Raw genomic sequence first — 27,896 nt, 5'->3', positions numbered from 1 at the left:
GTGGGGCAGAAGCCTAGCTCCCCACTGGTCTCTGAGAACATGAGGGGAAGGAGTGGGAAAAGAGAGTGCCAACAAATCCTGCCTTCCACCACTTCATTCCATCTTGAGGATGGGTGGAAGGGGAGGCATAGCTCTCCATAAGACCTAGCTGGCATAGGAGGCCAGCAGGGGAAAGCAGAGAGTCGATTAGCCCCACCTCACACCACTTGATTGAGTTTGGATGCGTGTAAAGGTTCACGTTTCCACTAGACATCACTGACACCAGAGATGGGGATCAATGGAATGCTTACTAGTCCCAGCGTGGACTGCCTTGTTCAGTGTTATTGATGTCAGGTGAAGGTGAAGGCTCATCTTGCTGCTGGACACCACTGACATTACCTTGACAGGTGAATGGGATCATCACCATCTGCTTCAGAGAGGCAGGGTAGAAGACAAGTTTCCTTCTTGTTCCCTGAAACCTTGGGGGGGTGGGGGAGGTAAGGTTTTTCCATTGTTTCTTGTCTAGCGTAGGGGAGGGGAATTTGTCACAAAGATTACTTCAGTTTTTAGATCATGCCTTCTCTGGTCCTTTGGCTGAGGAAATAGGCTTTTCTTGGTTGCTTTGTGTCTGCCATTGTCAGTGGTTCTGGACTGGAGGCGTCTGTGGTGCCCTCTCTGTGACATTGCGTGGAAATAGAAAAACCAAGAGAATGCGCTGCCTGTGGTCTTGCTCGAGTCCTGAGAGCACGAGTCAGTCTGCTTTCTCCTTTCCACGTTTCAGAGTTCCCTTTGCTGGTTTGCTGTTATATTCAGGGTGTTCTGGTGTAGAGGGACCATGTGGGAGGAAAGGGCAAACTCTAGCTTGGCCAGAGCTGGAGGTCTCTAGGATGTTTATTTTTGAGAATTTTATTTTGACATCTCTGGTGGGCCTACCAAGATCTGCCCATCTCTTGATCATCTATTGGGTTGGAGAGAAAGCAGTCCCTTGATTATTAAATACAGCAATGAACTTGCCTTTGTGATATTTTGCTTCTCCCAGAACTTCCTGATTTCTGAACTCCTATGACTCATGATGCATTCTCAATAAAATCTGCCATATTAAATTCATTTTCTAGGCTTTCATGTTTCCAAGTACGCCTATTTAACTCTCTGAGACGTATTTATTTATTTTTTAAATATTTGTTTATCTCAGCAGTGACCAAACACTAGTTGCAAACTGATGTTTTCCTTACACAAGATTTTTTTACAAGTCAGAGACTGAAATGTCTGGCCTGACTTGAGGATGGAACCTATGAATGAAAATAACATCCCTGTGGAAGATACTGGTAAACTTTTTGTCCGCTCTGAGTCCATTGTCCTGGCTTTGCTAACAAGGTTTGACAGTGAAAGACTGTGAAACCTTCTGAATGTGAAACAGTGTATTGGAAGTGTTTCTCTGTTTAATTAATTCCATAGGTTGGGGGTCGTGACATTCTAAAGTAAATGAGAAAGGAGGCGATTTTCTGAAGAATAGGGCAGGCGCATATTAAAACCGTTACACTGACCAAGTATCCATTCTCAGGCATCTTCTTACAATGGCTTCTCACTACAGGCCAATATCTCTGATGAATATCGATGCAAAAATCCTCAATAAAATACCAGCAAACCCAACTCAGCAATACATCAGAAAGATCATTCATCATGACCAGGTGGGATTTATCCCTGGGATGCGAGGACGGTTCAACATATGCAACTCAATCAGTGTGACACACCACATCGACAGAATGAAAGATAAAAGCAATATTGTTATTTCACTTGATGCTGAAAACCCATTTGATAAAATTCAACATTCCTTCCTGATAAAAACCCTCAACAAACTGGGTATAGAAAGAACATATCTCAACATAATAAAAGCCATATACAACAGACTCACAGCTAGTATCATACTGAAAGGGGAGAAAGTGAAAGCCTTTCCTCTAAGATCTGGAACATGACAAGGATACCCACAATCACCACTGTTACTCAATATAATGCGGGAAGTCTTTGCTAGAGCAATCAGATAAGAGAAAGAAGTAAAGGGCATCCACACTGGAAAGGAAGAAGCCAAACTATTTTTGCTGATGATATGATCTTATATTTAGAAAATCCTTAAGATTCCACCAGAAAACTATTAGAATTGATCAAACAATTCAGTAAAGTTGCAGGACACAAAATCAACCTACAAAATTAGTAGCATTTCTGTATGCCAACAGGGGACACTCTGAAAAAGAAATCAAAATTAATCTCACAATAGACAAAAATAAAATTAAATATCTCAGAATTAACCAAAGAAGTGAAAGATCTCCACAGTGAAAATTACAAAACATTCATGAAAGAAATCAAAGAGGACACAATAATGGAAAGTTATTCCACATTCATGGATTGGAGGAATCAATGTTGTTTAGATGTCTGTAATACCCAAAGCAATCTACAAATCCCACAAGAACACCAGTGATGTTCTTTACAGAAATAGCAAAAGCAACCCTAAAACGTATATAGTAGCACAAAAGACCCAGAGTAGCCAAGGCTATCCTGAGCAAAAAAGAACAACACTGGAGGAATCACATTACCTGACTTCAAATTATACTACAGAGCTACAGCAACCAAATCAGCATGGAACTGGCCTTAAAACAGACCCACAGACAAGTGGGACGGAACAGAGAACCCAGGAACAAACCCACACACCTACAGTGAACTCTTTTTCGACAAAGGTGCCAAGGACATACATTGGGAAAAGGACAGTCTCTTTAATAAATAGTGCTGGGAAAACTGGATGTCCTTATGGAGAAGAATGAAACTTGACCCGTATCTTTCGTCTTACATAAAAGTCAAATCAGAATGGATTAAAGAATGGATTAGATCTGAGACATCAGCCTATGAAAGTACTACAAGAAAACACTGGGAAAACGCTCGGGGACATTATTCTCGGCAAAAAATTTCTGGAGTAATACATGAGAAGCACTAGCACCCAAAGCAAAATTGGACAAATGGGAACACGACTAGTTAAAAAGCTTCTGCACAGCAAAGGAAACAATCACCAAAGTGAAGACACAACCCACAAAATGGGAAAGAATATTTGCAAACTACCCATCTGACACGGGGTTAATAACCAGTATAATAGATACGGAGCTCAAACAACTCAATTGGAGAAAATCTAATGATCTGATTAAAGAATGGAAAAAAGATTTGAATACACATTTCTCAAAAGAAGACATGCAAATGGCAAACAAGCAGATGAAGAGGTACTCAGTGTCACTGATCTTCAGAGCAATGCAAATCACAACCACAATGAGATGTCTTCTTACCCCAGCTGAAGTGGCTTATATCCAAAAGACTGGCAATAAGAAATTCTGGTGAGGGTGTGAAGAAAAGGGAACTGTACACTGTTGGTGGGAATGCAAATTAGTACAACCACTATGGAGAACACTTTGCCAGTTCCTAAAAAGAATACAATTTGAGCTACCTTATGATCCACCAATCCAACTGCTGAGTATATACCCAAAAGAAAGGAAATCAATATATGGAAGAGGTATCTGCACTCCTGTTTGTTGCAGCGCTGTTTACAATAGCAACATTTGGAAGCAACCTAAGTGTCCATCAACAGATGAATGGGTAAAGAAAATGTGGTACATATGCCCAATGGAGTACCAGTCATAAAAAGAATGAGATCCAGTCATCTGCAACAACATGGATGGAACTGGAGATCTTTATGTTGAGTGAAATAAGCCAGGCACAGATAGACAAACATCGCATGTTCTCGCTTACTTGTAGGACCCGAAAATCAAAACAATTGATCTTGTGGACACAGAAAGTAGAAGGATGGTTACCAGAGGCTGGGAAGGGTAGTGTAGGGGCAGGGGGCAGGTGGGGATGACTAATGGATTAAGAAAAAAAAAAAATAGAAAGAATGAATAAGGTCTAGTATCTGATATCACAGCATGGTGCCTAAAGCCAGTAATAGTTGAACTGTACATTTTAAAGTACCAAAAAGGATATAATTAGAATTTTTGTAACACACATGACAAATTCTTGAGGGGATGTGATGTGATTAATACACATTACATGCCTGTACCAACATATCTCGTATGCCCCATAAATATATACACCTACTATGTACTCACATTAAAAGAACTTAGGGGAAGGAACTAGGCTATCTGGCAGTAAAAATAACTAAACAGCAAAACATTCAAGGTACTGCGTGACTTTGTTCAGCCACTTAGACAAAAATGAGAGAGAAGAGAAATGCTTTAAAGATGGAGTGTGTAAATTAAAAGAGAGGAAGAAGGTAAATATTTTGAAAAATTTCACTCTGGCCATGTAAAGAATGAAAAGGCATGTTTAGGAGTGCAAACTAAAGGCATGGCCAAGTGACCACTTTGCTAATGAGATTACCAGGGATAGAAGGGGAACAGGTGCCACTGAGTAAGACAAAGACCACTGGAGAAAGGCCCTGACGGCATTTCAGAGTTTTTCCAGGCTGCTCCTCCACTCACATGCTCAGAGCAGAGCCCAAAGGCAAAGTTTCCAGAGAGGTACCCACAAGACCTCAGCATCTGCTGCCCGGTGCTGCGTTTAGTGCCTGCTCCCCACACCTTCATGCAGCACTCCTCAGCTGTGCCAGCCATAGTTCAAGGGGACCCAGGTGCTGAACAGGCTGCCGGTCTGGGAGGCTCAAGTGGTGGACCTTGGCAGCATCCAAATGGTGCTAATTCTGCAGGTACACAGCGTTCACAAACTATGGGTCTGTGACAGCCTCCACCTAGATTTCACAGAATGTTGCAGACAGCCTGAGTGCCCATGTAGAGACCTGACACAGGGGCACAGCAGCCAGAGAGAGCCCCAACCAGACCAGTACCTGATAGGGCTGTGGGAACAAGTCAGTCACAGGGAGTCCCAATTCGGGTCACGTCTAGTAGAGGCGTGGGAGCTGGACTGATACCAAGATCCCAGAATTGTAGTGCTACCGGCATTTAATGCTACACTGGGAGAGCTGGAGGAACAAGACTCCAACCTGTGAGAGCTGCTGGGTGGATTGGGCCCAGCAAAGCCATAGAGGCATGGCTGCCTGAGAATTTGGGGGCTCAATCCCTGCCCCAGTGTGCCCAGAAGGCAGAACTTGGTGCTAAGAAACATTATTCTCAAGCCTCAAAATGTAATGTTGTTTGCTCTGACGGGTTTTGGACTTTCTTAGCACCAGTTATGCCTTTTCTCTTGCCTATCTCTCCCTCTTGGAATGAGAATATCTATCCTATGCCTGTCCCGCCATTGTATTTTGGGAATGGACAACTTGTTTGATTTCGCAGACTCACAGCTAGGGGAAATTGGCCTCACTCTGGATCCTGCCTTGAGTCTCACCCATCTCTGATGCAGATGAGACTCTGGACTTTGGGTGCTGGAGTGAGTTAAGACTTTGGGGCTACTGGGATGGAATGAATGTATTTTGCATGTGATAAGGACATAAATTTGAGGGACAGAGGAAGGATGCAATGGTTGATTTGAATGTGTCCTCAAAAAACCATGTGTTGGAAACTTAATCCCCAGTGCAACACTGTTGAGAGGTTGGGCCTAATGGCAGGTGTTCGGGTTATGAGGGTTGCACCCTCACGAATGGATTAATGCCAATTATAAAAGGGCTTGAGTCTATGAGTTTGATCTCATGCTGTCTCTCACTTGTGCTCTCTAACCTTCCCACCTTCTGTTATTGGATGACACAGCAAGAAGGTTCTCATCACATGCAAGACCCTTCCTTGAACTTCCCAGCCTCCAGAACCGTAAGACATAAATTGCTGTTCTTTATAAATCACCCAGTGATACAGTTTGGCTCTGTGCCCCCACCCGAGTCTCATCTTGAATCATAATCCTCACGTGTGGAGGGAGGGACCTGGTGGGAAGTGACTAGATCATGGGGGAGGTTTTCCGCATGCTCTTCTCATGATAGTGACAGAGTTCTTGCAAGAGCTGATGGTTTTAAAGTGTGGCGCTTCCTCGCTCTGTCTCTCTGTATCTCTCTCTCTCTCTCTCTCTCTCTCTCTCTCTCTCTCTCTCTCTCTCTCTCGACTGCTGCCAGGTAAGAGATGCCTTGCTTCACCTTTGCCTTCTGGCATGATCCTTGGTTTCCTGAGGCCTCCCCAGCCATGCGGAACTGTGAGTCAATTGAATCTCTTCTGTTTATAAATTACCCAGTCTCAGGTAGTATTTTTATAGCAGTGTGAGAACGGACTAATATAGGGAGTCTTGGGTATTCTCCTAAAGCAGCAGAAAATGGACTAAGACAGGTATCTCAGGATTCACTTGGCCCTCATCCTCAGAACAATGGAAAACAGTCAGCCTGGGCCCTCACCACCTACCACCTCTAACTGAAAGTGAACCTGCTGGGTGTCCTGTGGGTTGAAGTGGGAGAGGGTCTCAGAACCCTTCATGCCCTGTGAGGTCCTGAGGCCAAGGATTGGCACTGGCCTATTCGCCCATGGTGTGGCCTGTCGGAAGTGACCTGTCACCACTGTCTTCATATGGTGTTTGTGAGGAGAATCTGTGAGATTTGGAGCTGGGGTTCAGAGAAAATTGAGGGGATCTGTCAAACAAGGCAAGAGTAGGCCACAGACCACATTGTCAGGGTCACATGCACAAGGTGGAGTTTTCAAAATAACTCCTTTCCTGAAGGGCATAGTGGGGAGAGCCCTAGGAGTCAGAAGAGACTCTACTTCCCGTTCTTCGTGCCCCCTGAGTTTGCTACCAACACCCAGGGAGCTGTTTCCAATTGAGTCACCCCTGCAGAGCAAACTATAGTCAGCAGACCTGGAACCCAGGTACTTGTAGCTACAGACATGGGGGAACTCTGAGGGCCTGCTGCTTGCCAAGCTCTGTGTTTGCTGCATTGCATTACATTTTTTTCCTTCATGTGCTCCTCAAACAGGATTCTGATATGCAGAATTACCAGCTTCTTGGCCTGTCTTAGATTGCTGAGATGTAATGAGTTGTAGAAGCTTGTCAGGGTTCATTCAGACGCTACAAGAAATTGCCATCATTGGAACGGAGCTCTATTGGATGGGCACGATTTCACCATACATAGTTTTAATAAACTCTTGCTCATCACATATTCTTAAGGAAGGACAAAGTTATAGAAATATCTGAAAGTAACTGAATGACAGAAAAAAATGTTCAGTCCATCTCAGAGAGAGCATATTAGAGACAGACATGGAAAGTATAAAGGAAATAGAAAACATAATTTAGTGGTCACTGGAATGAGAGTAGAAAAAAATAATCACACCTTTTCCTTTTAAAATATTGAATGTACATAGATGCTATCTGTTTGTCAGAGTCAGACTTCTAACCTCAAAAGTCCCAGGACAGCTCAGTTTGCAAGCAGGAGGGAGTGATAAAAGGGACTGATATGCAGTGCATCAACCAGAAATTTCTATAACTGTCCATCCATTGACAGCAATCCCTTCTTGTGTCCCTATGCTCCGAGAGAGGACAACCAACCCCTGAGACAGTAGAAGATAAATCTGCACACAAGAGTTTGAGCATTCTAAGGGTTGGAAGTGTAATATACAAATCACACACCTACACAGATAGGTGTAACTCTCAAGTCAAGAGTTACAATCGTTCTTTAAAAAAAAAAAAATAGAATGAACACTTTTTAAAATAAAAATATATATGTGATTTCTTTGTAAACTTGCTGTTACATATTTTCAAGTGTTTCTCTCAATAAATTTTCCTAATTAAAAAACACTGAGCATTATAAATGTATATTTACAAGATGAAATCATTCTACATCTTCCATCTACATGACCCCATCACTATGACCTATACATATTCAATGTAAAAAGACTGGTGTATATTTTCAGATGTGTTTCTTTTTGGGTAATATGTTTACTTGCCTGCCGTAGTGTGTGTTCTACTGCTGTGAAAGAATGCACAAACTGGGAAATTTATAAAGAAGACAATTTTATTTGGCTCAGTGTTCTGGTGGCTGGGAAGTCTCAAGAGCATGGCACCGGTATCTGGCAAGGGCCATTGAAGGCATTACATGGTGATAGAGTGTGTGAGACAACGATACAATGGGGTTCTCACTTAGCTTTTTATCAGGAACTCACTCACTCTCATGATAACTAACACACTCTCACAATAGTGGCATTAATCCATTCATGAGGGCAGAGCCCTCACGACCTAATCTGTTCTGAAAGGTGCTACCTCTCACCATTGTTATGACAGCAATTGAGTTTCCAACACATGAACTTCGAAGGACATATTCAAAGCATAGCACTACCTTAAATATTTTTGTGAGTATTTGTTTGTAGGCTCTTTTTAAAATTTGCAATCACATAAATAATTTACTTCAAATTCGCTTCGTTACTTATTTGTACATCATATTTTCATTTCTTCGATTAAAGTGTGGTTTTGTCACAGGCCACGTCTCACTAACGCAGGCCCCATATCAACTGTTTCAGTTCTGACTCAGTGGTGAAGTTAAATACTAAAAGCTAAAACAGCCAGTGCCCTTATACAAAGGCTGGAATGCAACAAAGCTCCACCAAGAATTTTGCCTAGGCCTTCCTGGGACTTAAAGCATGACAAGATAATGAAGAAATTGTTAACAGGACCCGTTCAGGATTAAACAAGTTTCATGGGAGGGGTCTGAAGATATTCGCCAGGTTTCCACAAACAAGCTTTATTAGGGACCAAGGGAACTCCCCAAACCTCCATGGCTTATCAGGAGACAAGATAAAGGTAATCACCCCAGCACGGGGACCCATTTAGATTAAGTAAATGTACTGACGCTCCAGAGGAAGATCTTAGTTATACATTAGAAGAAGCTAATCACTTATGTCTTTTGATAAATGCACACTTACACGTAGACATATAGCTTAGAAGGTATATAAGCTCCGGAAAACTTTGTAATTCTGAGTTGGTCTGGCAATAACTTCCAGGCCTTCTCCCTGTGAACAATTACAGAAATAAAAACTCCCTTTTCTCCCAGTTCATCTGCATCTCGTTATTGGGCCTCAAGAATAAGCAGCCCGACCCTCGGTTTGGTTCGGGGACAGTTTGGCATGTGTCCAGAGGTTTATTAGAAAAGCATTTTGCTTTATAGGCAAAGTATTTGTTGACATCTTTTGTCCCATTCTCCACTGATTAGCATAAGTCCTTTGTGGTCAAGTGTATTATGATCTAAGTGGGTAATACTGTTTACAACTATTTACTCATGGCTTTTCACACTTTAAAATGTTTTTCCTTCTGGCAGCACAAAAATTGTTTTAATTTATTCATTTTTTTTTATTTAAAAATAAGGCAACTCGTGGTGGAAAACATAAAACTGAGTATTGATGTTGTATCAACTACTCAACCACTGGCGATTCCAGCCTTCAAAACCTTGAAGGCTTCAGAACACAATGGAAAAATAGCTTTAGATCTAATTCTACACTTGTGAATAATGGGGTTAATTGAATGCATGTTTGGCTTAAAAGTGATACCATGTCTAGTGCCTCTAGCTTAAAGTAATTTGGTAAATGTTTATTTCCTTCCCTCCTTGGAGGTCATTTTTTCCTGTGCTTCTGCCTGAACTCCACACACCACCAATCCATGTGTCCCTATATCCAAGCCTCTGGACCTAGGGGGCAGGATTTCATCTCCACCATGATCTTCACCATCAAGTGAGGGGGATTTATGTGTAACTTTCGGGCATGATGTAGACACCAGGGTACTTAAAACTAGACCTGTGGCCCTGGAAAAGCTTTTTAAATATGTTACAAATAGAAGAAAACCTAGGCAATGCCATTCAGGATGTAGGCATAGGCAAGGACTTCATGACTAAGACACCAAAAGCAACGAAATAAAGGCCATAATAGACAAATGGGATGTAATTAAACTTAAGAGCCTCTGCACAGCAAAAGAAACTATCACTAGAGTGAACCGGCAACCAACAGAATGGGAAAAGATTTTTTGCATTCTGCCCATCTGACAAAGGGCTAATATCCAGCATCTACAAAGAACTTAAACAAATCTACAAGAAAAAAATTTAAAAAGCCCACCAAGAAGTGGGCAAAGTATATGAGCAGACACTTTTCGAAAGAAGACATTTATGCAGCTAACAAACATATGAAGAAATGCTCATCATCACTGGTCATTAGAGAAATGGAAATCAAAACCGCATTGAGATACCAACTCACGCCAGTTAGAATGGCGATCATTAAAAAATCTGGAGACAACAGATGCTGGAGAGGATGTGGAGAAATAGGAACACGTTTGCACCGTTGGTGGGAGTGTAAATTACTTCAACCATTGTGGGAGACAGTGTGGCGATTCCTCAAGGACCTAGAAATAGAAATACCATTTGACCCAGCAACCCCATTACTGGGTATATGCCCAAAGGATTATCAACCGTTCTATTATAAAGACACACGCACATGTATGTTCACTGAGGCACTGTTTACAATAGCGAAGACTTAGAACCAACCCAAATGTCCATCAGTGATAGACTGGATAAACAAATGGTTTCTTTTTTCACAAATGCTGAAAGAATGTAAAGTGCAGTCCTGATGAAATCTCCTTACTCAGGAATTATCTTCTTTATTGTGTCACAGATGACTATGATAGTGACCCTGCTCTGCACTCGCTGAAACTAAAGCTCCTGCCACTGCACTAAGACACTTAGTTTGTGCCTCCCCTCCCTTACACACTCTGCTGAGGGGGCTAGTGGCTATTACAGGGTTGGGGCCACAGCAAAGATGGCACAAATGTAATTTTAATTAAGATAGTGAAATGTTTTCTGTAGTCTGGAACTAAATGAATTATACATAAGAAAAGTCACGATCAGTACCCTACTCAGCAATAATCACCATGTGGCTGGTTCCTGAGAAGCTGTAGTGTACAGGGACAACCTCAAGTGTGCAGGGAAAAGCTTGTGAAAGAGCCAAGGGACATATATAAAGTCACCAACCTGCTTCTGTGTGAATAAAACTTGTTATGTGATCTCCTTCCATCTTTGTGAAACCTTTCACAATCGGTATTACCACTGTCCTACCTACAAGGAGGGGAAAAGTTAGAGCTGATTAATAACTTGCCATAGGGCATGATACTAGGAAAGAGAGGGGGGGAGGGGGAGAGAGAGAGAGAGAGAGAGAGAGAGAGAGAGAGAGGAGAGAGAGAGAGAGAAGAGAGAGAGAGAGAAAGCAGAGAGAGCAGAGACTTAAATACTGGACTTACCCTAAAGTCCAAGCTGTTTTGTACTGGCTCCTGGAGCCACCACTGCCGGGGCTGCCGTTTAACACTGATCAATCCAGAGGCTGGAGTTCTAAGACCTCCATACATTCTTTATTAACTCTTAAGACATAAAACCATATTACTTCTTTAATCATAAAAATCTATTATAATTCAAAAATAAGTGACTTGCAAAAAAATAAAAGACATATGAAAAAAATTGGGAAGATAGCTTGGCAAATGTATCTCAGATGAGAGATTGACATCCTTGATACACAAATAACTTTACAGAAGAATGAGAAAATGATGTCAACCTGGAATTCTCATGAAGACCAACAAATATGCCAAATAAAATGCCATGAAAATGTTCCAAGTTACAGTAACTACAGAAGTTGTAATGCAAAACTTGAGATAACGTATTAAATGAAAAGATAAATTTTCAGAGTGCAAAGGCGGGACACCGAATACACTTTGTTTTTTTGTTTTGTTTTGTTTTGTTTTGCTTTTGTTGTTGTTGTTGTTTTCCCTATGGGAAGGGTGTTAGGAAACAGGTTCTTCTTGTGTACTGTGGGTTTTCATGTCAAACTTTTATAATTTTAAGTTTCACTTGGCAGAATCCCTTAAAGTTTAAGATGTTTATACCATTTGTATGAAATTTAAAATGTTTATGCCCTTGGTGTAGAGAAAGCCCCAGGGAGCTGATGAAGGCCCAGCATAATATGGGCCCCTTTTGAATTTCTCCTTATGGTCAATATCCCTGCCCCCACCCCCCAACCCATTGACCCTGCTGCTCAGGGTTAGGGGTTAAACATTTTCCCAGTGTGCTGATGAGAAATTCTGTGTGGAAGTCCCCACAGAGAGGCTGATCCTCAGACATGCCGACATGGCTCCATACTTGCGCATTCCTTTACACCAGAGCCTCTGGCCTCACAAACCTCTTCCCTGGTGATTTTTCTGAATTTGCAGTTTACTCCACACTTAGGGCCCCAGTGGAGTTTGTAGTCAGCAATGGCTGCAGCCTTATCTCCTTGTGTGCAAACTGACTCTGCTCTGAGCTCGCTGAAACTAAAGCTCCTGTCACTGCACTAAGATGCTTAGTTTATGCCTCCCCTGCAGACACACAAAGTCACAGATAGAGAGGCAGACATGAGAGACAAGGGAGTTCATGCTTGGTGAAGACGGAGGTGTGTTAATAGTGGTCCATATACGTGTTGGAGGGCCCTAGTCGTCATACATTTCACAGAGCACAGCCTGCATGGGGTGATGGCTACTAACACTCACCCTGTGCCACACAGAGCTGTAAAGAAGAGTTTGGGGCTCAGGAGAGAAGAGCGGGCTGGGAAATTAGGCTAGTGCTGGCACTTTAGACTATGGCCTGGCACTTTAGATGATGAGGTTTGTTAAAGCTGTTAACATTTCCATATGCTCTACCTTGAATTCTGGACAGAGTGAGCCACTGGCTCTTCTGCCTGAAGGTGCAGGTGCCATTTGATTGTGAAAACTTGAAGGGAATTTAGCTGACAGAGTTACAATAAAGCCTTTCAGGCAAAGATCTGTCTGAATCCTTAGGGAATTGAAACAAACAACTAACAGAAACATAGTTCAGACTTACTCTGTCTTTGAAATATGTGACCTATGTTCCTTGCCACGTAGGCCCCGCCAAAAGCTGCTTGAGTGTCCTTACAACATGGCAGCTAAAGCCTCCAGAACAGGGGGTGAGAGCGAGAGTGGCAGGCCGTGGCCAGTCTCTAAAGTTGCACACGGTCATTTCTACTCGTTTTTCTGCATTTATCCCCACTTCCTAAGAGCAATCCAATCCAGAGCAAATCTTGACTTCCTTGAACGCTCCACAAAAATCAGTTAACACAAGCCAAAATCCTAAAATAAGTCATCTCTAACACCCTCTTATTGGGAGACCTCCCCGGTTTACATTCTTCCTCACTGCAATGAGTCAAAAGCCCAAGTATGTTTGGCTCCAGGTGTGCTCCTGGTGATCTTTTGGCTGGAGAACACTGCCAGTGGCATGGTCCAAAACTGGCTGGCCACCCAGGGGTGGCCATGCAGAGCTTCCTAAGCCTCGTCACTCCTTGTTTCCACAGTATCTGGGCTCCACGCTGGTCAAAAAATTCTGTGAGGGACAACATCCACTGTAGATGCCTGTACCAAGCTGCGGGTAGATTATCTGTGGAACGGTGAGGAGTGTGAGGTGTAAGTAAGGGCTGATTAGGACGCAGGGCAGCAAATGGCAGCCACAGCCAGGAGGCTCCAGCTACAGCTCCTCTGCTCATTTCCCCAGGGCCTGGCGCACTCTGCTTAGGGATATGGTGGCAAGGAGGCTGAGACTATGGAATTTGTGAGGGCTTAGCTCTGGGAGGAGGCATTATTCCCTGTATGTTGCCTCTCTTCCTGCCCATCATGTACCAAGGCATCAAGCTCATAAACACCTCCAACAAGGGGTGCTTCTCACAAGGAGCCTCTGTGGGGAATGAGCCCAGAAGCAGTTATAGGAACTCCGGAGGGGAGTAGCCTTCAGGCCCTCTTCCATCCCTCATCTCCAACTAACTTTTGTGCCTTCCCTCAGAACACCTCTGGGTCCTGTGTATTACTCTGCACTCCTAACAGCTTGTCCCAGAACTTGCCTCTGAACTGACCCCCTTACCCCTGGGGTTCCTGCCAATAACTCCTGCCCTCAGCCCTAGTGCATAACGGCTGCTGGTCTTTGCAAATATGGATTCCATTTGTCCTAGTGGTCTGCTCGTGAGGCTTTAATGGCATCATTCCCTTAATGATCTCAGAATTCCCCTCCATGCAGCACTCCTTATGATCCCACCCTCCTGTAACCCCCATGTTAAACAAAGCCAGCGGTTGGATATAAACCCTTCACCCCTTCAGTGGCCACATCCAAGAGCAGGAACTTCAAACTTGGATCACGCAAGGTTAGAGACTGTCCCTCAACCCCATCAAAATAAACTAAAGTGGGAAGAAGTGGTGTCTGGGTGTTCTTAGCACCCTAACCTGCATCATGGAAAGGTGGCGATTTAACTGTGGGAGGGCGCACTTTCTAAGGGTTGAGGAGGGAGGTGATAAAGGTATGCCCTTAGGGAAACCAGTAGTCACGGAATCCCAGGACACTGCTTGCTCCCCAGGAGAATGTCACTGTTGAGCAGGGTATCTGCAGGCTGGACTCATCACCAGCACTCTGCCAGCACCTTGTTGGCACTTAGCAATTGCTTGACGTGCACATGAAGTCTTAGCTATCACTCAGTCTGTATCACTGTAATCCGCAGTGTATTAGTTTGCTAGGAGTGCCATAACAAAGTAGCACAGACTGGACGGCTTAAACAACAGAAACTAATTTTCCCACAGTTCCAGAGGCCAGAATTCCAACACACGGTACCGGTAGGTTTGGTTTCTTCTGCAGCCTCTCGCCTTCACTTGCAGATGGCTGCCTGCTGTTTTGCCGCCTCTTCACGTGGTAGTCCCTGTGTGTGGGTGCATCCCTACTATCTCTAATACTATATGTCCTAACTGCCTCTTTTTATAAGGACAACAGGCAGATTGGATGAAAGCACACACTAATGGCCTCCTTTTAACCGAACTACCTTGTTAAATGTGCTACCTTTCAATACAGCCACATCGTGAAGCACTGGGGGTTAAGCTTTCAATGCATGAATTTTGGCGGGCCACAGTTCAGTACGTAACAATCGGTGACATTAAAGCACAGAGCAAGGAAGGGGCTTGCCCACCATTTCAGCGGCAGGTTTTACAGCTTCTAGACCGTTATCTCCTAGGTCAGGCAAGGCCTGGATTTTGCCCAACGTTCCTCCTTTGTCAACACGACGCCCTATTTACCAAAGCTTCAGTCCGATACTTTATGTGACATCCTTCCAATTTTCTTCTTTGGGGTACCTATGCTCTCCCAGGCAATATATTTTCTTTCCTCAAGTTTCTGCTCCAGTTTGTTTATGGATGGCACTGACCTCTGAAGAGGGAGTACATCCTTACATACACTGTCCACAGTGAGATGGAAGAGAGGTAATGACGGAGCCCATGAAGTGAGGATGCTGTCTGTTTACAGGTTGAATTGTGCCCCCCACAACATTTTGTGTGTTGAAGAGCTAGCCTTCAGTACCTCAGAATGTTACTTTATTAGAAAATAGAGTTGTTGCAGTTGTAATTAATTAAGATGAGGTCATTCTGGTGTCCGTATAAAAGGGGGGAAATTGGTACAAGACATGCACAAACTGAAAGTAATGTGAACAGACATCGGGAGAACACAGCCATCTCTAAGCCAAGAAGAGAGGTCTGGAACAGATCGTTCCCTCACAGCTCTCAGAAGGAATCAGTGCTGCTGACACCTTGATTTCAGATGTCTAGCCTCCACAACTGTGAGAAAATACGTGTTTGTTGTTTAAGCCACCCAGTTTGTACACTTTATCACGGAAGCCCCAGCAAGCTAATCCACCTTGTAATCTACCTTTCACAGAGCTCGCTGCTGCCCTCTCAATAACTAGAGTGCATGCTGCTGTTCAGTGTCAGGGAAAATGGTGTTTTCCAGAAGATCTATGGCTCTGGAACCTAGACAACTCTTGGCACTCCCAACATCACTGGGACCTTACGTGTGTCCCAAACTTACCACCTGCCTAATGGCAGTGGGGTGTTTAGGAGCAGAGGCTCTGGTAACAGACTGCCTCCATTTGATTCTGGGCCCAGTCATTCACTAGCTGTATGATCTTGTGCAACTTTCACTGTGCCTAATTCCTCAGCTGTAAAAACTGGCATATAATGCAACCGATCTCAAGGGCTTCTTCTGAAGACTAAATGGGGCAATTTAATTACAGATGGCGTAACTATAGCTCACATTGCCAGTGTAATAATCTCTCTGGTCCAGATTATGCCTGTGCCTGTGCTCTGCATAGGGGCATGGTGACACAGGACAGGCATCAGAAAGGGAAGAAACAGCCTCTAAACCCCCAAATTACTTTGGTTGTGATGTGTTTCCTCCCAGGATCTGACTCAGGAGACCATCCTGACCTTGGGGCGGGCATATAAGGTGGCCGATCAGCTAGCCCTAAAGGCCCAGAAGCCAGGCAGATGGAAGATTCTGCAGCTGGGAAATCGAAACAAAACCTTCCCAACCACTCTTTAAGCCTCAAGTTGGCATGAGGAAGTTGACAATAAATAGATTCCAGTCACCAGGGCTCTCTACCTCCTCTCTAACCTTGGGATTTGAGGTCCTTGTGTGGTACCTCATGCGGAGAGATCTTCCCACACTTCCAGAGACTTTGCCTCTCAGAAAAAAAACTTCCTTCTTAACTACTTTCTCTGCTGCCAAGGTCTTCGCCTTGGGAGGGCAGCCGCCACTTTACCACCAGGTAGACAGTGGTCAGCCACAGTGCATTGCTTTGCTAACCTCCCTTGCTGGACTTATCCCAGGGTTAAGCCACTGTGAGGCCACAAGGAATACCACTCACAGGGGAGCTTCTGGTAATGTAGAGTAGTAACCACTGGGGGTTGGGGCAGGAATCTGACGGCTGATAGGTACAGGATTTCTTTTTAGGATGATGGAAATGTTACCAAAATAGAATATGGGGAACATCGCACAACACAGTGAGTGCACTGAAAAAAAAAAAACTGAATTGTATCTTTTAAAACAGGAAACTTTTTGTTGTGTGAATTCGATTCAATTCTTTATCTCAATAAAGAATGTGGCAGAATTCAATAAAGAATTCGTGCAGCAAAGAAAGCCTTTATTGTCTTAGAGAATACCTAAATTGTCACAGACGGTTGGTAGAAATATGGGTGATAAAGGCACTGCTGCTGAGGGCTCAGAAGGAAGTAAGAAACATGTTTTTGGAACTGGAAGACAGGGCATTCTTGTCACATGGTGGCAGAAAGCTCAGCTCAATCGTGCCTTACATTTGTGTGGAAAGCAGAACTTATAAGGGATGAACCTGAGTATTTATTTGAGTAGATTTTCCAGTAACGTGTTGAAGCTGTGGCCTGGTTTCTTAGTGGTGCCTATGGTAATAACACAAGAATAAGGAGAGAAATTGAGAGAGGAGATCTATTAAGCAAAAAGGATCCAAGACTTTAAGATGTGGGAAATTCTCAGCCTATTCAGACTGCACAAAATGCTAAAATTAGGAGATTTACTCTCAGGAAAACATGCACTAAGGAGAAAGCCAAGGATATGGCTGGAGAATCTTTTGCAAGAGCTTTGAAAGAATAAAAAGATCAGAATATTCACAGGGTTAAATGAAATTGTGCATGTGACTCATGGATCCCCTCGATCATCGCAACGGAATCTAGGAATATAGATAAGATTATCCGGGAAAGATCTGTGAAGGATCCTCTTGTCCAATGGAGAGAATCCTTAACACATGAGGTTTTTAAAGAATGCCATGCCAGCAGAAGCACTGTCAACTTGAACTAAAGTGACAGAGGATGAAATGAAAGAAGGCTGTTGGACTTCCAAAATTCTACAGGCAAGAAAAAGGCTGATAAAAGTACTCTGCTGCAAACATGTATTACTCTTCAAAACAAAAAGATGACTCTGAGGACAGAGCCTGGCTCTGTCCACTTAAAGGGTGGAGCCTCAGGCATAGACGGCAGAGCCTCTAGCCACAGAGGAATATTCCCAGGCCTTGAAACCTAAGGGAGTTTACCTGATTAGATTTCAAGTTGGCCTGGAGCTGGTAACTTTTTGCTTGCTTTCAGTTTTTCCCATTGGGAGGGTGACTGTCTACAACTATCATCCTATGTCCGAGTCACCACTATAATCAAAAAGAGGTAACTTCTTTTTCTAGTTCGCACGGCCACCGATGAAGAGAAATTTTGCCTCATGAAGGATCACACCCAGAGTCTGTCTCATACCTAGCTTAGGTTATTTACAGATGAGATTTTCGACTCGAGTTGGTGTGTCACGTGTTAAGACTTCTGGGGATATTGAGGTGAGGCAAACATAATTTGCATGTAGAATGAACATGAATTTTGGGGAGTTAGAGAGGAGACTGTGTTAAGCTAAATAATGGCCTCCAAAGATATCCATGTTGTAGTCTCTGGAACCTCTGACTGTCACCTCATATGGCAAAAGGGATTTTACAAATGTGACTAAGCATCTTGAGATGGGGGATTATCCTGCCAGGCCCTAAATGTAAGAACGTTTCCTCATTAAGAGGGAAGGAGAGGGACATTTCACATAGAAGGAGGCGATGTGATGACTGACACAAGGTGCTATAATGCTGGTTTGGATGACAAAGGAATGGGAGCTCTGGGAGCTCCAGGGAAGAACCCATTGCTTTGCCAAGGAATAAAGAATACAGCTCCAGAAACTAAAAAGGGGAAGGCAATGGATTGTCCCTTAGAACTTCCAGAGGGAGCCTGTCCCTACTGACTCCCTGATTTTGACGCACTGAAACTGATTTTGGTCTTCTGACACTCAGGACTATAAGAGAATAAATGCATGTTACTTTAAGCCACAAAGTTCAGGGAGTAATTTGTTACAGCATCCATAAGAAAAGAGGAAAATAATACAGGAACCTTTAGATATCATCTAGTCCAGTGGTTTTGAACCAGTCCCCAAAACTCCTTCCTCCAGTTCGACTTCAACTCAAGCTGCCTGGCTTTGATCTCTCTTATTCGTGGACTTCTGAAAAGATTGCATTTTTTTGAAAAACGACTCTATAGAATTGAACAACAAAGTCAGTAATTTAGTCAGGTATAGAATTCTAGAGATGAAGACAAAGAAAAAGCCCAAGAAAGTGAAATGATTTTCCCTTACTCACTCAAAGAAGACCAGATAAATAAATATATAAGCAAGCAAACAAACACAGGTTCTTACCCTCATTTAGAGCATTTTCTACCACATTGTTCTAGAATTAGAAAAGTAGATTGGAGATAAATTGTCAAGGAATAAATGAAATAATATATGTAGAGTGCTTAAAAGGCTGCCTGGCGCCTACACACTCACAAAAATTAGTTATAATTGTAATATGTACTTGCATATGCACAGAATATCTCTACAAGTATACACAAAAATTTGGTAATAGTTTCCTCTCAGTAGGAGAAATGAGATACAAAGGTGGGAAAGAAACTGAATTTTCTCTGTGATGTATGTCATTTTTAACCATGTGCATGTTTCATTTATCTATCTAACTGTCCATCCACCCATCCCTAAAGGGTGAACAGAATTGAGTGGAGCTATCTTTCCTTGCTGAGGACCAGGATTCCCATTTCCTCCATGTGGAAGCACAAGAGAACCAATAAACTCAAAATCGCTAAGAAATAAAGACAAATCAGATTGTAATTATAAAGTATAAAGCAAAGTTTCACTGTAGCCCAAAGTCATCTCCATAGGGATCCCTTCAGAACACATTTGTCTGCAAGATAATCTGCCTTTCAGAATTAATATTTTTTAAAAAATTGTATTAATATTGGCCAGTCAGATTAGAAAATGTAACTAGGCAAGGCTCACTGCCAATTTATTAAACATGAAACTTTCATCTGCCATGGTCTCTGTCCTGAGACTATCTAGTCACAAGATTAGAACACCTGAATGATCCCCTCCACAGCTTGCCTGTGTGCTTCATCTCCAGCCAAGGTAAAAATAGCACTCTGTTTACCCAGCTATGTCACCCGTCTAGTATCCACCCTCTAGGAAATCAATTAGGTGGTTCCCCTGGGACTCGTGGAACTCCAATCTCATCTGTTAATTTTCTTGGACTGAGTAAGCTGCACTCAGCTCCTTCCTCCCCCAAAATAATGCGGACACTATTTTTTTTTTTTTTTTGCACCCAGTTTGGGTCTATCCCATAAGTAAGTTGCTATATTCCCCCGTCCATTCTAAAACCAAACCTAGTCCAGACCGAAACCTAAGTTTTTCCCCTAATTTTCTAGATTGCTGCTTGTCTGCTACACTTGACCTGAGAATGATGGGATAAACTGCTACAATCTCTAAAAACAAGCCCAAGTCCATATGGACCAAGAGCGTTTATCATTTGTGATGCTAAGTCAGCTGATATTCATAACCTGGCAGTTGGAGTCCCAGACTAGGAGCGGGAAAATGCATGGCAGCTGCGCCACTCTTGAATACTCACATCGATTCTGTCAAGAAGAATGAGATGTTCTAAGCCTAGAGATGTGGAAAGAGAAGATTCATTCAGCTGTAGAAATAAGACCAGGGGTGAACTTCATATGACACTCGCTGACCTAATTGCTTGGGTTTACTGTCATTATCAGAGATTCCAAGCCAGACTCCTAGAATCACTGGAAGGAAAGAGAAGTCCCATGGAAGCTGGGACCTGTCCTTAGCTGAATGCTTGTTGTCAGACAATATCAAGTTTCAACCAATCCCCAGTTTTCATACTGCTTCAAACCACACAGTAGAACAGTAGTTGGGAACTCTTACTATTGCTGTATCCTTGAAAATTATAAGGAAATGTGGTGCAATAAATGGGAGTTCTATGTCTTCTCTTCATGTGGAATTCAGTGAATTTCTGACTTCCAGAAGCCCTTATATGCATCCTCTGGATAATCCCACAAAGAGTTTCCCAGCCCTCAAGGGAATGATTTTTCACTGGAGAAAATAATGCTGGTACCTGTAGGTTAATGAGTTACTCCTCTCCCCCACCAGACTGCCTTAGGCTGTATGTCTGCTGCCTGAACCCCGAAGGCCAGGTGGTGATCCAAGGCCATGCATGGTGCCCAGCTGAGGAAACGATGTGTTCCTGAACACCAAAACATCCCGGAGGGTACCGGGAAACATACCAAGAAAAAGAGTCTCATTGCATATGGAAGGCAAAGAGCCGGAAAATTAGCTTAAAAGCTGCTTGCAGATGAGTGGCAGTGCAGATCCCCAGAGCTGTCCTGCTGCCACCCAGGAATGCCCTATACGTTAAGTCCCAATCAATTCATCTGCTTATCAAGCTGGACTTGTCCAGGTCACTCTTTGGTCTTTTAGCTCCTTCCCATTTTTGGGGGGAGGGGGAGGGAGAGGGGCATTATTGTATACAGTCCCAGGTTTTTCCCTTATCAGTACCTGATGCCCTGATTCTGGCTCAGGCCAGAATACCGAAGAATGATCAGCTGGCGAAGGGAAAGCGGAGGGCCCACTGGATTGTCACTCAGCTAGTTAGGGGATGAGGATGCAAAACCAGGCTTCAGCTAGAGCACAGGAGGAACTGAAATTTACTTGCAGCTCAGAAGTTTATTAGTCAAGGGGATTGGGCCAGATGGTGTTTATATGCTTGACTCCTGCATCCCAGTGTCCTGGCTGTAACGAGGAAGAGGGCTGATTGTTTCACTAGCTGCAGGTGACGTCATAGCAGAAACATGCTGACCTCTCTCTCCTGGGTCCCCTTTGCCATGGCTGGGGTCCAGCACTATCAGAGAGGCTCCACATCTGTTTCTTGTGCTTTAGGTGGAAGGATGATGTTTTTTAGGATCTCAGCATAGTATCGGCTAAATACCTGCTGATTATGATGCATCAGACTGACAAACTTCCAGCCCAGTTCTGCCAACTCTCTTTCAATGAGAATGAGGCCTCTAGGAAAGTGTAGCAGAGACTCCTTCATGCCATGCAGCAAACAGAATTTGAGAAACAAACGGATCCGCTGATCTATGAGCAGGGAGAAAACAGTGAAAAGAGGAACAAAGAAGGTTCAGAAGAAATTCACAATGCCTTTGCACTATCTGCTCACCAAAGTTTTATGTTAACCGAGTTATTCGCTGACCTCTTCACTCATTTGGGTAAACCATATACATGAGATTTTTGTTTGTCTGGGGGAAGGGAATGCCATCAAGCTCCCAAAGGACAGTGTGTGATCAAAAGATGCCGAGCTAGTAAACCTCTGGCAATTTGTCAGATTACTTTATATAGTTGTACACGGGATCCGAGTGCACGTTTAACTTAACAAGAGGACCGTAGGCCCAGTTCCTGAAAGTAACAACACATGTTGCAGCCAGTGCACCAAGTTCAGGCCCATACACCCAATCCAGACTATGAACAGATGCTAAACTTCAAATCAGGTGGCCAAATTCACTGCTTCCATTCCAGCATGGAACATGTCCTACAGCCTAACTCAGCATCGCTTCCATGGAGAGGAGCAGGGGCCCACGCGGTAGCTTAAAGCATAGGATACAGAAAGGGCTTCTCCATGTATCTTGGCTGACAGTTAGAAGATGACCAGGAATGACTCCGCGGGGTTAGTGCAACAGTATCCCACCCCTGCGAGTCACAGATCTTGGGTGCAGAGCCACCTTCAAACCACATACACATTCTTCAAACTGAAGAAGATCTATTAGAATCGTGCACATTATAGACGAGGAAACTAAAGCTAAAAAACTTTCCAAATGATCATGCCTTTTCATTTTTAAATGGGTAGGTAACTCACTTTTAGGGTAAGGTCTCCCTGCCCGCCCCCCACATTCTTGCCACTTTTCTGCACCACGACCATGGGGATTCTTACCAACGATGCTACGAATGCAGTTCTCTTTCTTGGCGATGTCCTGGAGTTGGCCTAGAAGAGATGCTGTATTTTCACTGCTCAGAGTAGTGAGGCCCACGTCCTTGAGGCCTTGATGGATTTCCTGAGACACCTGTTCACTCACACTCAGCATAGCCTCTTCGGGCCTAGATAATGAAGGAGAGAAGGCAGAGTGGGCCTGGCAGAGGGGCAAAGCTCAGAGAGCCTCACAACAGAAGCCAGACCTATCCCAGGAAGAATTCCGGCTCTCTGCCACCAGAAGAAAGCATTAGCCACTGGGCAAGTGAAATATACTCATTGTTACCCACAAAGTACCACCTGATCCAAGCATACAGTACCATATGCCACTTCAAAGAAAACGAAGTATATTGGGCAACGGTTCGCTGCCATCCTTGGATCCACTCAGCATTCTCCACTCCCATCAACTTTATTTAAATATTGTTTTAAGATCCTATTGGGTATTTTTCATGGTTTTTCTCCTACTCCACCGATTAAACTGCAAATATATTGAGATGCCTTGACTTCCAACTCCTCCTTTTACTTTGTTACAGTATCCCTGCCCCTACATGCAGTGAATGGTCAATATCACTGACCAACTTCTGGATACACATAGCTCAAATCCACTGTCATTCAATCAAGGATATAATGACTCACTTATAGCAAGCACATAAGGAATGTTTCTGGCAAACTGGCTTCCACACTCTCCTCTGGAAAAATAAGTTTTATTTTTGTATCCCAAACCTCAATACAACTTATCAAAGACACTAAAGTCCTTGGAGATGGTTCCCAAGGGCCTTTGTGTGGCTTGTGATGAAGAATAAGCAATAATAATATTAACTATTAACATTACCTGCCTATGTCCCAAATACCACACATTTTCCTCTTTAACAGAGATCTGTGAATCTTACCTGGAGATAAGTTCCTCAGTCAGGGCCTTGGTGATGCATTTCAGTCTATCCACAAATTCAGGTGAGCTGAATAAAACTTCACCAGAGAAACTTCTGGCCACTAGCAAGACTGAGTCCAGAATGGTTAACTGGTGCAACTGGAACGCCATTTCCTGGAGCCGGATCCTGTCCATCAGCAGAGTCTGGTGTGGGAGCGAAGGACAGCCCATCAGAAGAGGAGGGTTCAAATGCAGGCACCGAATACAATAGAATAAGGCAATGCCCCAACACACATCCCTACCTCAGGGAATTCTTCGTTTTCAGGATCCCAGCAGAGGAGGTTGAGGTAGCCTTGGTATAGCACCATTGTTGGACTGGGCGGCTCGGAGTTGTAAGCTGCCCGGTTTGGAAGTGAACATGCCGTGCTGCAGGAGGAGCCAGGTGAGTCAAGAGAACTCGGACATAGTGTAGTGATGTCTGTGGCTGCTTTGGTTAGCCATTTTGTGGTATAATTGAGGAGACCTACGACAGAGAAGGGAATATGCATCATAAAATCCCAAGGCTTAAAGACAAAGGCTTTGAAACATACTCTTGGTCAATAAAGAAGTGTTTTTGTAGGTCTTTCTGTCTTTAACACTCCTTCTCCCTACCCCTTGTCCAAGGAAGAAACATTCTATTCAAAAAATAAAAAATAGTCTTCACTGCTATAGGAAGGCAGACCCAAGGTCAAATCTCCCCTCTCCTGCCCTTAGATTTTAAACATACTGGGCTGCTTATCAAGGAGTTCCTGGAATTTAGCTTGTTCATACTGGATGGAATGCTCCTGCAGGTAGGGTCGAAAACTCTTGATGGTATAGTTCGCCATGTCCATTTTCATTAGGCCCAGAACACGGAAGATGCCCCTGCCATAGGGAGAAACAGAACATTTACACTATTAAAGGAAATCTAACGTGAAAGAGTGGAATCCAAGCAAGGAGCCATAAAAGCAGAGTATTTGAGAGATAGAAGAAGCCTTAAAAACAAACAGTCCCACTTCAACTTATGAATGATGGTACTGTGGCCAGTGACCCAAGGCCATAGAGTGAGTTGATGGCAAAACTAAGGACAGTTATACCTCCTGACACTTTAACTACCGGATTAGAGCTCTTTCCCCTGCAGTCATTCTGTCACCTTGAAAAAAGGGTAGTCAGTGGAAGGAAATCACCAAGGCGTTAACTGTTATTATGTGGGTAGTTGGGATGTGGGTGATCGAATTTCTAACTCATTCAGCGGATCATTTTACTTTTGCAGGTCCTGGTTCTTCTAGCTGTGAAACACGGATAATCCTCTGTCCTGTCCCCTCACAGAGTTTCGGTGGGGATGAACAGGAGAACATCTGGGAAAAGGCAATTTGCAATCTATAGGAGAAAGAATTACTGTACCTTAATGTCTTAACAATATCATGACATAAAGGAGGCCCAACTGATCCAAAGACCATCAAAGGAAGCCTGAGAGGCTATCCTTAGAAAATAAAAGCCAATAATCCAGAAAGGAGAAAAGGTGCCAGTCAGGTCGTCAGTACACAAGAGCCAGATAACATGGGTACTATATCACAGTATCCGGCTCAGAGTTCTCTAGCACAGTGTCTAAGGCTGATTTGGGGGACAGCACATCTAGACTCTCACCGCAGTAACCGCACTGGATCTGTTATGGTCTCTAGTTTCTGTACCGCTTCATCTCGAACTGGTGCACATAGCAGGGCCATCAAATTGAGAATGTAGTTAGAAAGACGAGGGACATCAAGGGCCCCATGTTCTGCTTCCTGCTTGAGAAGATCTGTGTCCAGAACTTCTTCTATCTCGTTTCTTAGGCGGTTCTGCCATGGTAGTAGCAGTGACAGCAAGATCTGCCCAACAAAGGAAATCAAAGGAGCCAAGTTCTGTTTAGAACCCCAAACTTTCTCCAATGAACTACGCTCTTAGGCCAAAGCCATCCCAGATTATGTCTTCTGGGGGTCAGAAAACTGAGTCTCTAGGTTTCCTAAAGAGTATTATTTCTTTCTGTTTCGAGGACAATTACCATTCAAGGTTTCATTGGGATCAGTTATAGTAGTAGTCATTATTATTTTTTAGGTAGAATAAGGTTAAAAAATATAAATAAAAACAAGAATGTGACTTTAAATGTGTGGGATACAAGAAATATGAAATACACACCACCACAAGGAGATGAGGTATTCTTAATAAAGGATAAGGACATTTTTAGATTGTTTTACTCCAAAGTGTGAGGATAAAATTGAAATAGCCTTTTGACTCAAAAATGTAAGTTCCTTGTGGGCAAGGGCTTTCTATTCATCTCTGTGTTTCTGAAACACATAGACCACAGTGGGGTTTCATTAAGAATTTGTTTAATTGAATTATATATTGTTACAGTAATCGCTCAATTGTCAAGTTTCATCTTATACAAATAAAATGGAAGCTGCACCATCCTATCTGTTTAAGTAGTAGGGCACATTAAAAAGTATGTTGCTTAAGATATTAATAGCCATTGACAATCCAAGGTTTTGAGATGCCTAGGAACTTCCCATCCACGAATGGGAGGTTGGTTACTCACCTCCTTAATTTCTTTTAGAAGTCTAAGAGCACAAGTAAATTCAGGAGGAGTACTCAATAGCTGTTCTTTCAGATGGTTCCAAAAAGCATCGCACGTTGCCTCTGCGAACCTGCCTTCCACACTGTAAGAAGGGTTAAATGAGCAGATTTCTCTTTACCTAGAGAATTGATACAGGATCATAATCTCCCAAACAGCATTTAAAATTATGAAAGACCATTACATTGACAGGCTAGGAGGACTTATGTTTAGTCTTGAGAAGGGCTGAATAAACTGATGTTAGTCTCAGATGGAGAAGCACTGGCTACATTCTCTCAGAAGAGTAACTCATGGTTCCAGAGATACTCTCTTCCTGCAGCAGGAAGAACCATAAACTGGAAGTTGAGGCCCCAACTTCCAACCCTAGTTCTGTGTCTAGCCTGGATATGTGACTTAGTTTCCCCTGCCATACACTTAAACCTTTGAACCAGATGCTCTTTCCTTCAGGCCTGAAATCTAAGAAAGGATTTTACCTCTTGATAATACTTGAAGGTCTTTTGAGACACTTTAAATTCAGCAACCCCAAAACTGACTCCTTCAGACAATGAAGATTAGAAAAAAAAACAAAAAACAAACAAACAAACAAAAAAACAATGAAGCATATTACATAATGGTAAAGCGTTCAATTAAACAGGAAGATCTAACTACTCTAAATATATATGCACTCAACACTGGAGCGCCCAGATTCATAAAGCAAGTTCTTAGAGACCTTCAAAGGGAAATAGGTGCCTCCCAATAATAGTTGGAGACTTTAACACCACACTGACATCATTAGACAGATCATTGAGTTAGAAAATTAACAAAGATATTCAGGACCTGAATTCATCACTGGATCAAATGGACTTGATAGACATTACAGAACTCTCTATACAAAACTAACAGAATATACATTCTTCTCATCTCCACAGGGCACTTACTCTAAAATCAATCACATATTTGGAAGTAAAACACTTCTCAGCAAGAACTAAAAATCATAACAAACAATCTCGTGAATCACAGTGCAATCAAAATTGAAATTAAGACTAAGAAATTCACTCAAAACCATACAGCTAAATGGAAATTGAATAACCTGCTCTTGAATGAGTTTTGGGTAAATGACAAAATTAAGATAGGCATCAAGAAGTTCTTTGAAACTAATGAGAACAAAGATATGTCATACTAGAATCTCTGGGACGCAGCTAAGGTAGTATTAATAGGGAAATTTAGGAAAATGCCCACCTCAAAAAGTTAGAAAGATCTCAAGTTAACAACCTAACATCATAACTAAAGGAACTAGAGACTCAAAAGCATAGTAATCCCAAAGCTAACAGAAGACAAAAAATAACCGAAATTAGAGCTGAACTGGAGACTAAGACACAAAAATCCATTCAAAAGATCAATCAATGCAGGAGGTGTTTTTGAAAAACATTAATAAAATAGATAGGCCACTAGTTAGACTAATAAAGAAGAAAAAAGAGAAGATTCAAATAAACACAATCAGAAATGACAAAGGAGATATTACTACTGACCCCACCGAAATACAAATAACCATCAGAGAATAAATATTATGAACACCACTGTGCACATTATGAACTAGGAAATCTGGAAGATATAAATAAATTCCTGAACACATACACATCCCAGGACTGAACCAGGAAGAAATTAAATTCCTGAACAGACCAATAACAAGCTAAAGTTGAGTCAGTAAAAAAATAGCCTACCA

General features: G+C 42.8%; 2 protein-coding genes and 1 long non-coding RNA gene across 3 annotated transcripts in view; all 3 read right to left on the bottom strand.

The window, feature by feature from the left end:
• The window catches only part of LOC108297537 (nuclear RNA export factor 2-like), a 58,626-nt gene extending 48,429 nt beyond the window's left edge, over positions 1-10,197 (bottom strand). Inside the window, exons 1-2 of the mRNA XM_037735452.1 lie at positions 10,167-10,197; positions 8,850-8,936 (exon numbers count right to left, since the gene is read on the bottom strand). Coding sequence (XP_037591380.1) covers positions 8,850-8,859 — 10 coding nt within the window. The 5' untranslated portion in view covers positions 8,860-8,936; positions 10,167-10,197. The remainder of the gene's footprint in view (positions 1-8,849; positions 8,937-10,166) is intronic.
• Positions 10,198-10,270: 73 nt separating this feature from the next.
• LOC108297540 lies at positions 10,271-11,672 on the bottom strand. The gene is made up of 3 exons (XR_001822248.2): positions 11,203-11,672; positions 10,937-11,020; positions 10,271-10,311 (listed from the first exon to the last, which is right to left on the bottom strand). It is a non-coding gene; the product is annotated as an uncharacterized LOC108297540 (long non-coding RNA).
• Positions 11,673-19,685: 8,013 nt separating this feature from the next.
• On the bottom strand, positions 19,686-26,486 carry LOC108297539 (T-complex protein 11 X-linked protein 2). The gene is made up of 8 exons (XM_037735451.1): positions 26,464-26,486; positions 26,159-26,309; positions 25,234-25,454; positions 24,335-24,471; positions 23,871-24,091; positions 23,591-23,772; positions 22,665-22,828; positions 19,686-21,814 (listed from the first exon to the last, which is right to left on the bottom strand). The coding sequence occupies exons 1-8, from the start codon at positions 26,484-26,486 to the stop codon at positions 21,582-21,584; spliced, it is 1,332 nt and encodes a 443-aa protein (XP_037591379.1). The 3' UTR covers positions 19,686-21,581.
• Between the last annotated feature and the right edge of the window lie 1,410 nt (positions 26,487-27,896).

Source organism: Cebus imitator, unplaced genomic scaffold (assembly GCF_001604975.1).
Source record: "Cebus imitator isolate Cc_AM_T3 unplaced genomic scaffold, Cebus_imitator-1.0 Scaffold812, whole genome shotgun sequence".
In the NCBI taxonomy this organism is placed as follows: domain Eukaryota; kingdom Metazoa; phylum Chordata; class Mammalia; order Primates; family Cebidae; genus Cebus; species Cebus imitator.
This window is presented reverse-complemented; position numbering and strand designations above follow the sequence as displayed.